This window comes from Hyperolius riggenbachi, chromosome 10 (genome assembly GCF_040937935.1).
Source record: "Hyperolius riggenbachi isolate aHypRig1 chromosome 10, aHypRig1.pri, whole genome shotgun sequence".
In the NCBI taxonomy this organism is placed as follows: Eukaryota; Metazoa; Chordata; class Amphibia; order Anura; family Hyperoliidae; genus Hyperolius; species Hyperolius riggenbachi.
In genome coordinates, this window is record NC_090655.1 from 289,268,863 (window position 1) to 289,279,825 (window position 10,963).

General features: G+C 45.8%; 1 protein-coding gene across 1 annotated transcript in view; it reads right to left on the reverse strand.

Moving 5' to 3' along the window:
* Positions 1–10,963, reverse strand: part of LOC137535589 (zinc finger protein 585A-like) — a 65,366-nt gene that overhangs the window by 27,330 nt on the left and 27,073 nt on the right. The window contains exons 3-4 of the mRNA XM_068257440.1: positions 10,761–10,774; positions 3,318–4,312 (exon numbers count right to left, since the gene is read on the reverse strand). Coding sequence (XP_068113541.1) covers positions 3,318–4,312; positions 10,761–10,774 — 1,009 coding nt within the window. The remainder of the gene's footprint in view (positions 1–3,317; positions 4,313–10,760; positions 10,775–10,963) is intronic.

Genomic DNA, 10,963 nt, shown 5'->3' on the forward strand with positions numbered 1-10,963 from the left:
TGGGAGAGATGAGAGAATGCAGAGCCAGTACTTCTGTAACCAACTCTGCTTACAGCATAGGAGCTGATAACAGCCGGGTGGGAGAGATGAGAGAATGCAGGGCCAGTACTTCTGTAACCAACTCTGCTTACAGCATAGGAGCTGATAACAGCCGGGTGGGAGAGATGAGAGAATGCAGGGCCAGTACTTCTGTAACCAACTCTGCTTACAGCATAGGAGCTGATAACAGCCGGGTGGGAGAGATGAGAGAATGCAGAGCCAGTACTTCTGTAACCAACTCTGCTTACAGCATAGGAGCTGATAACAGCCGGGTGGGAGAGATGAGAGAATGCAGAGCCAGTACTTCTGTAACCAACTCTGCTTACAGCATAGGAGCTGATAACAGCCGGGTGGGAGAGATGAGAGAATGCAGAGCCAGTACTTCTGTAACCAACTCTGCTTACAGCATAGGAGCTGATAACAGCCGGGTGGGAGAGATGAGAGAATGCAGAGCCAGTACTTCTGTAACCAACTCTGCTTACAGCATAGGAGCCGATAACAGCCGGGTGGGAGAGATGAGAGAATGCAGAGCCAGTACTTCTGTAACCAACTCTGCTTACAGCATAGGAGCCGATAACAGCCGGGTGGGAGAGATGAGAGAATGCAGAGCCAGTACTTCTGTAACCAACTCTGCTTACAGCATAGGAGCTGATAACAGCCGGGTGGGAGAGATGAGAGAATGCAGGGCCAGTACTTCTGTAACCAACTCTGCTTACAGCATAGGAGCTGATAACAGCCGGGTGGGAGAGATGAGAGAATGCAGAGCCAGTACTTCTGTAACCAACTCTGCTTACAGCATAGGAGCCGATAACAGCCGGGTGGGAGAGATGAGAGAATGCAGAGCCAGTACTTCTGTAACCAACTCTGCTTACAGCATAGGAGCCGATAACAGCCGGGTGGGAGAGATGAGAGAATGCAGAGCCAGTACTTCTGTAACCAACTCTGCTTACAGCATAGGAGCCGATAACAGCCGGGTGGGAGAGATGAGAGAATGCAGAGCCAGTACTTCTGTAACCGACTCTGCTTACAGCATAGGAGCTGATAACAGCCGGGTGGGAGAGATGAGAGAATGCAGGGCCAGTACTTCTGTAACCAACTCTGCTTACAGCATAGGAGCTGATAACAGCCGGGTGGGAGAGATGAGAGAATGCAGAGCCAGTACTTCTGTAACCAACTCTGCTTACAGCATAGGAGCTGATAACAGCCGGGTGGGAGAGATGAGAGAATGCAGAGCCAGTACTTCTGTAACCAACTCTGCTTACAGCATAGGAGCTGATAACAGCCGGGTGGGAGAGATGAGAGAATGCAGGGCCAGTACTTCTGTAACCAACTCTGCTTACAGCATAGGAGCTGATAACAGCCGGGTGGGAGAGATGAGAGAATGCAGAGCCAGTACTTCTGTAACCAACTCTGCTTACAGCATAGGAGCTGATAACAGCCGGGTGGGAGAGATGAGAGAATGCAGAGCCAGTACTTCTGTAACCAACTCTGCTTACAGCATAGGAGCTGATAACAGCCGGGTGGGAGAGATGAGAGAATGCAGAGCCAGTACTTCTGTAACCAACTCTGCTTACAGCATAGGAGCCGATAACAGCCGGGTGGGAGAGATGAGAGAATGCAGGGCCAGTACTTCTGTAACCAACTCTGCTTACAGCATAGGAGCTGATAACAGCCGGGTGGGAGAGATGAGAGAATGCAGAGCCAGTACTTCTGTAACCAACTCTGCTTACAGCATAGGAGCTGATAACAGCCGGGTGGGAGAGATGAGAGAATGCAGAGCCAGTACTTCTGTAACCAACTCTGCTTACAGCATAGGAGCCGATAACAGCCGGGTGGGAGAGATGAGAGAATGCAGAGCCAGTACTTCTGTAACCAACTCTGCTTACAGCATAGGAGCTGATAACAGCCGGGTGGGAGAGATGAGAGAATGCAGAGCCAGTACTTCTGTAACCAACTCTGCTTACAGCATAGGAGCCGATAACAGCCGGGTGGGAGAGATGAGAGAATGCAGAGCCAGTACTTCTGTAACCAACTCTGCTTACAGCATAGGAGCCGATAACAGCCGGGTGGGAGAGATGAGAGAATGCAGAGCCAGTACTTCTGTAACCAACTCTGCTTACAGCATAGGAGCTGATAACAGCCGGGTGGGAGAGATGAGAGAATGCAGGGCCAGTACTTCTGTAACCAACTCTGCTTACAGCATAGGAGCTGATAACAGCCGGGTGCTCACCAAAACTAGCCGGGTGCTGCACCCGGCTAACAGATCCTGGGGAGAACACTGGGTCCTGTGTACTCTCTGTGGCCCTATCATCCATTCTATACTCGACTGTACACATTGTATGTTGTTTCTGTACCCCGCTATTAATGACATGTTTCCTCTGTATACTGTCTGTTTACACAGACCACTGCCTTCTCCTATTAGGACGCTTATCTGCCTCTATGTGTTTATTACTTAAACTGTTATCAAAACGATAGAAACCAGAATCACAGTGACTGCTTTATTATTTATCATTTAGCAGCACTAAGCACTGCTATTACTGTACATACAACTTACCATACTTATAATTATTACCTGAGAAATAGAGCATTTTATCATATTTTTTTTCTTTTAATAACAGTGTACATTTATTAGGAGTCAGTATATTTGTTACGTCTGATGCCTGGTACCCAAAATTGCTCCAACTCCAAATCCCCAGCTGTGGATGTGATTTCAGAACAAAACATTTCCCACACTCAGCACATGAATAGGGCTTCTCTCCAGTGTGAGATCTCTCATGTCTGATAAGTGCTGCTTTATGTCCAAACCATTTCCCACACTCAGTGCAGTAATAGAGCTTCTCCCCAGTGATGAGAGAGGGATGAGCGGAACTGAGCAAGCCTGTTATTGGCTGCTGCACTCCCCTCTCCATCCCCCCTACTGCCTGCTATGCTGGGGAGATGGAGAGCAGTATGCTGTGGCCACTTCAGGTTCACTGGAGGCAAAGCTATCACTGACCCTTACTTATCACCTGTGTGAGATCTTTCGTGTCTGACAAGGTGTGATTTCCATGTAAAACATTTCCCACACTCAGCACATGAATAGGGCTTCTCAGAGTGAGATCTCTCATGTCTGACAAGGTGTGATTTATCAGCAAAACATTTCCCACACTCAGCACATGAATAGGGCTTCTCCTCAGAGTGAGATCTCTCATGTCTGACAAGGTGTGATTTATCAGCAAAACATCTCCCACATTCAGCACATGAATAGGGCTTCTCACCAGTGTGAGATTGCTTATGACTGGAAAGCTGTAATTTCCGTGCAAAGCATTTTCCACACTCAGCACATGAATAGGGCTTCTCCCCAGTGTGAGATCTCTCATGCATGACAAGATTTGGTTTCCTTGCAAAACATTTCCCACACTCAGCACATGAATATGGCTTTTTACCAGTGTGAGATCTCTCATGACTGACAAGGTGTGATTTCGTTGCAAAACCTTTCCCACACTCAGCACATGAATAGGGCTTCTCACCAGTGTGAGATCTCTCATGTCTGAGAAGGTGTGATTTATCTGCAATACATTTCCCACACTCAGCACATGAATAGGGCTTCTCTCCTGTGTGGCATCTCTTATGACTGACAAGATGTGATTTCCGTGCAAAACATTTCCCACACTCAGCACATGAATAGGGCTTCTCAGAGTGAGATCTCTCATGTCTGACAAGGTGTGATTTATCAGCAAAACATTTCCCACACTCAGCACATGAATAGGGCTTCTCTCCAGTGTGAAATCGCTTATGACTGGAAAGCTGTGATTTCCGTGCAAAGCATTTCCCACACTCAGCACATGAATAGGGCTTCTCTCCAGTGTGAAATCGCTTATGACTGGAAAGCTGTGATTTCCGTGCAAAGCATTTCCCACACTCGGCACATGAATAGGGCTTCTCCCCAGTGTGAGATCTCTCATGCATGACAAGACTTCCTTTATCTCCAAAACATTTAAAACACTCAACACATGAATAAGGCTTCACACCAGTGTGAGATCTCTCATGTACGACAAGTTGAGATTTTTGTGCAAAACATTTCCCACACTCAGAACATTTATATGGCTTCACACCAGTGTGGCATCGCTCATGACTGACAAGATGTGATTTCCATGCAAAACATTTACCACACTCAGCACAGAAATAGGGCTTCTCACCAGTGTGAAATCTCTCATGTCTGACAAGATGTGATTTCCATGCAAAACATTTCCCACACTCAGCACAGAAATAGGGCTTCTCACCAGTGTGAAATCTCTCATGTAAGACAAGACGTGATTTCCGTACAAAATATTTCCCACACTCAGAACAGGAATAAGACCCTCCAGCAGGGGGAGAGCTGTGCTGGGTATGAGGCCCCTCGGGGTTAGACAGGTGAGGGGAGTCTGGGGGAATATTTGGGGTCACCAGGATATCTGCAGGAGACTCTTGTCCAGTGACATCATCATCCGTTGTACAGTCTGTGGATACAGAGAGACGAGTCTCTGAGAGGTTCCTGATGCCGGGACTCCACGCTGCAAATAGAGAAACATCATCACTTCCTGTTAGAGAATTCTGAGGGGAGGAGCAATTATCATTAGGGAGGGACAGTGAGCTGCTGATAATTCCAAGTTGGTGTAAAGTTTATGCAGATTGGAAATGGACCAGATGCAGCAGCTGCATCACTTTGCATATAATTAGCATACAATTTGCACCATCTCAGCGTTATTGGCATGTCACTGACCATCGCTAGTTATCAGCCTGACAGAGAACTGCAGAAGGTTGTGCTAATTACAGACAGCCAATCACATGACTGTAACTTTACCTTGCATAAAAATTTAATGCAGCTAGGAATTCATTCAATGTAATATTTCCAGACAAATCTTATTATGTGCATACAATTTGCATTATATTTACATACAAGTCAGAGCTATTTGTATCTCATAGACCCTCCCTACTACTGTGACCAATCTGTGTACAGTAATGTACAGTGAACATTCTCAGCTTATTACAGGCCAGTAACACTAAGTCACCCCTACTGTGACCAATCTGTGTACATAATGTACAGTGACCGTTATCAGCTTATTACAGGCCGTCAACACTAAGTCACCCCTACTGTGACCAATCTGTGTATAGTAATGTACATTGACCATTATCAGCTTATTACAGGCCAGTAACACTAAGTCACCCCTACTGTGACCAATCTGTGTACAGTAATGTACAGTGACCATTATCAGCTTATTACAGGCCGGTAACACTAAGTCACCCCCTACTGTGACCAATCTGTGTACAGTAATGTAAAGTGACCATTATCAGCTTATTACAGGCCGGTAACACTAAGTCACCCCCTACTGTGACAAATTTGTGTACAGTAATGTACAGTGACCATTATCCGCTTATTACAGGCCGGTAACACTAAGTCACCCCTACTGTGACCAATCTGTGTACAGTAATGTATAGTGACCATTATCAGCTTATTACAGGCTGGTAACACTAAGTCACCCCTACTGTGACCAATCTGTGTACAGTAATGTACAGTGACCATTATCATCTTATTACAGGCCAGTAACACTAAGTCACCCCCTACTGTGACCAATCTGTGTACAGTAATGTACAGTGACCATTACCAGCTTATTACAGGTTGGTAACACTAAGTCACACCTACTGTTACCAATCTGTGTACAGTGATGTACAGTGACCATTATAAGCTTATTACAGGCCAGTAACACTAAGTCACCCCCTACTGTTACCAATCTGTGTACAGTAATGTACAGTGCCTATTATCAGCTTATTACAGGCTGGTAACACTAAGTCACCCCTACTGTGACCAATCTGTGTACAGTAATGTACAGTGACTATTATCAGCTTATTACAGGCCGGTAACACTAAGTCACCCCTACTGTGACCAATCTGTGTACAGTAATGTACAGTGGCCATTATCAGCTTATTACAGGCCAGTAACACTAAGTCACCCATTCTGTGACCAATCTTTGTACAGTAATGTACAGTGACCATTATCAGCTTATTACAGGCCAGTAACACTAAGTCACCCCTACTGTGACCAATCTGTGTACAGTAATGTACAGTGACCATTCTCAGCTTATTACAGGCCGGTAACACTAAGTCACCCCTACTGTGACCAATCTTTGTACAGTAATGTACAGTGACCATTATCAGCTTATTACAGGCCAGTAACACTAAGTCACCCCTACTGTGACCAATCTGTGTACAGTAATGTACAGTGACCATTATCAGCTTATTACAGGCCAGTAACACTAAGTCACCCCTACTGTGACCAATCTGTGTACAGTAATGTACAGTGACCATTCTCAGCTTATTACAGGCTGGTAACACTAAGTCACCCCTACTGTGTATCTGTGTATGGTAAAGCAGCAAACATGAATATAAAGGTAATTACTGTCAGTGTTTTTGCTTACTTCTTTCTTTGTTTTTAAAAATATCTTCCTCCTTAATTGTCACCATCATTCTATCCTCCTCTTTATATTGCTGGCCACTGAAATTATAAGTGTCATCTTCTTCTTTAATTTTCGCCATCATGTCACCCTTCTCCATAGACTGCTGATCACTCCTCACATAAGTCTCTTCTTCTTCTTCTTTACATGTCCTCATCATGTCACCCTCCTCCATAGACTGCTGATCACTCCTCACATACGTCTGCTCTTCTTCCTCTTTACTTGTCCCCATCATGTCACCCTCCTCCATAGACTGCTGATCACTCCTCACATACGTCTCTTCTTCTTCCTCTTTACATGTCCTCATCATGTCACCCTCCTCCATACACTGCTGATCACTCCTCACATACGCCTCTTCTTCCTCTTTACAGGTCCTCATCATGTCACCCTCCTCCATAGACTGCTGATCACTCCTCACATATGTCTCTTCTTCTTCCTCTTTACTTGTCCTCATCATGTCACCCTCCTGCATAGACTGCTGATCACTCCTCACATATGTCTCCTTTTCTTCCTCTTTAACCACAGCACTTCCATGTATCAGTTCTCCACCCTAAGTGCACAACATAGGAGCTACTTTAAATTGTGAAGACAGATAACAGCGTATGCAGAAGGAAAAATGTAATACAGTTTAGAGTCTCTGGAGACCCTCAGTCCCACCTACCTGATAATGGTGAGGGATGGTGTGATCTTCCTGTGGACAATCCTGGGAATAAAGAGGGCCTGTACATCTCTCTGGTGGGTTTCTGTTACTGGATACATCTGTAGGAAACACACACACTGACTGAATACATTGTCTATGTGTTTATCAGATGATGGGGGATCTAGGTGGACAATCCTGGGAATAAAGAGGACCTGTACATCTCTCTGGTGGGTTTCTGTTACTGGATACATCTGTAGGAAACACACACACTGACTGAATACATTGTCTATGTGTTTATCAGATGATGGGGGATCTAGGTGGACAATCCCGGGAATAAAGAGGACCTGTACATCTCTCTGGTGGGTTTCTGTTACTGGATACATCTGTAGGAAACACACACACTGACTGAATACATTGTCTCTATGTGTTTATCAGATGATGGGGGATCTAGGTGGACAATCCTGGGAATAAAGAGGACCTGTACACCTCTCTGGTGGGTTTCTGTTACTGGATACATCTGTAGGAAACACACACACTGACTGAATACATTGTCTCTATGTGATTATCAGATGATGGGGAATCTAGGTGGACAATCCTGGGAATAAAGAGGACCTGTACATCTCTCTGGTGGGTTTCTGTTACTGGATACATCTGTAGGAAACACAAACACTGACTGAATACATTGTCTCTATGTGATTATCAGATGATGGGGGGTCTAGGTGGACAATCCCAGGAATAAAGAGGACCTGTACATCTCTCTGGTGGGTTCCTGTTACTGGATACATCTGTAGGAAACACACACACTGGCTGAATACATGGTCTCTATGTGATTATCAGATGATGGGGGATATAGGTGGACAATCCTGGGAATAAAGAGGACCTGTACATCTCTCTGGTGGGTTTCTGTTACTGGATACATCTGCAGGAAACACACACACTGACTGAATACATTGTCTCTATGTGATTATCAGATGATGGGGAAATGATGGGGAATCTAGGTGGACAATCCTGGGAATAAAGAGGACCTGTACATCTCTCTGGTGGGTTTCTGTTACTGGATACATCTGTAGGAAACACACACACTGACTGAATACATTGTCTCTATGTGATTATCAGATGATGGGGGATCTAGGTGGGCAATCCTGGGAATAAAGAGGACCTGTACATCTCTCTGGTGGGTTTCTGTTACTGGATACTTCTGTAGGAAACACACACACTGACTGAATAAATTGTCTCTATGTGTTTATCAGATGATGGGAAATCTAGGTGGACAATCCTGGGAATAAAGAGGACCTGTACATCTCTCTGGTGGGTTTCTGTTACTGGATAAATCTGTAGGAAACACACACATTGACTGAAAAGATTGTCTGTATTTATCAGATGATGGGGTGGGGGGTTAGATCTAGGTGGACCCCACGCACTGCTCTCTCTTCTACATTACATTAATGCCTCCTCTTACCTGGTGATGTGGGGGATAGCTGATTCACCATCCTGGCATCCTGGTAGAGGCCCTGGTGGTCTTGTCTATGCTGCCCTTGGTCCATGGTGAGATAGATGGTGGAAAGATGACACGTAATGAAGAATTTGGGCTTCACCAGAGAGATGGAAAGTCACAAATATCCCCACGTATCTTATTACCTTTTCTGCTACCAGTTCCAGCAATGGCTTCCCTTCACTTCCTCCCACTTCAACTCTAACCCCTAACTTCCTGTCTATGCCAAACACTACTTCCTGTATTGGTATAACTGTGATCACTATCTTGTGGAGAATATGAGAATTGCAGCCTTATTTTTTTTCCTTCTGCAGATTGTACCTGGTTATATCTCTACCTCTGACGAGAGTCATCTAGATAGTAACAGCTGTTTTCAGTCAGGGGGCAGCTAAGGTTTTGGTGGCCCAAAGCAGTCCATAACTTGAGGCCCCCATCCGTGAAAGAAAAATGGGTAGCGACACAATAAAACAAAGCGGCCAAAACATGATGTGGGTGGAGCCAAATACTAGCAGTTTCTAGGCTAAATTTCACCCAGGGCGAGGGCGTAAAATGTGCCCCCAATGTGGAAACAGGTATAGGTGCTCACAGTATACTGTATCCCATATAGTTGCCCCCAATATAGGTTAGATATGTAGGTTCCTCCATTATAGGTAGCCAGCATAGTTGCCCTCAGTATAGGTTAGATAGGTAGATGCCCCCAGTATAGATTAGATAGGTAAGTGCACGCAGTATAGGTTAGATAGGTAGGTTCCCTCAGTATACTTTAGACAGGTAGGTACCCCTCAGTATAGGTTAGATAGGTAGATGCTCCCAGTATAGATTAGATAGGTAAGTGCACGCAGTAGGGGTTAGATAGGTAGGTGCACGCAGTATAGGTTAGATAGGTAGGTGCACGCAGTATAGGTTAGATAGGTAGGTATCCCTCAGTATAGGTTAGATAGGTAGGTGCATGCAGTATAGGTTAGATAGGTAGGTGCACACAGTATAGGTTAGATAGGTAGATGCCCCCAGTATAGGTTAGATAGGTAGATGCCCCAGTATAGATTAGATAAGAAGGTGCATACAGTATAGGCTAAACAGGTAGGTACCCCTCAGTATAGGTTAGACAGGTAGATGCCCCCAGTATAGGTTAGATAGGTAGATGCCCCCAGTGTAGATTAGATAGGTAGGTGACACAGTATAGGCTAGATAGGTAGGTATCCCTCAGTATAGGTTAGACAGGTAGATGCCCCTCAGTATAGGTTAGATAGGTAGATGCCCCCAGTGTAGATTAGATAGGTAGGTGACACAGTATAGGCTAGATAGGTAGGTATCCCTCAGTATAGGTTAGACAGGTAGATGCCCCTCAGTATAGGTTAGATAGGTAGATGCCCCCAGTGTAGATTAGATAGGTAGGTGACACAGTATAGGCTAGATAGGTAGGTATCCCTCAGTATAGGTTAGACAGGTAGATGCCCCTCAGTATAGGTTAGATAGGTAGATGCCCCCAGTGTAGATTAGATAGGTAGGTGACACAGTATAGGCTAGATAGGTAGATGCCCCCAGTATAGGTTAGATAGGTAGATGCCCCAGTATAGATTAGATAAGTAGGTGCATACAGTATAGGCTAGATAGGTAGGTACCCCTCAGTATAGGTTAGACAGGTAGATGCCCCCAGTATAGGTTAGATAGGTAGATGCCCCCAGTATAGATTAGATAGGTAGGTGACACAGTATAGGCTAGATAGGTAGGTATCCCTCAGTATAGGTTAGACAGGTAGATGCCCCTCAGTATAGGTTAGACAGGTAGATGCCCCCCAGTATAGGTTAGATAGGTAGATGCCCCCAGTATAGGCAGGAGGGTGGCAGGGGCACCACCAGTATACAGGCGAGCCATGCACCCGCTTGGGGCCTCACTCTGCTTCTGGCCGCAGGTGTGCAGGTGCTGCGGCCACATGGGGAGCCAGGCGGAGAGGTAGGAGGGTGGGCATAGCAGAGAGGGGAGTGGGCAGAGCGAAGTATCAACTCACCTGCCTCGATTCTAAACACAGCTTCTATCTTCATCCTGTCCCGGCGTCTGTCGCTATAGTAACAGCACCCCGTGATGATGTAGCCAATGTCATCACAGGTGGAGCTCTTACTGATGCGACGCGCGCTGGGACAGGATGAAGATAGAAGCTGTGTTCAGGATCGAGTCAGGCGAGTTGAAACTTCGCTTTCCCGCTCCCCTCTCTGCTATGCCCACCCTCCAGGGCTGCAGCAAGGGTTTTGGTGGCCCCAAGCAGCCTATAACTTGAGGCCCCCTCCCCCAAACCCCTTCCATGAATGGAGTATTGCAAAAATG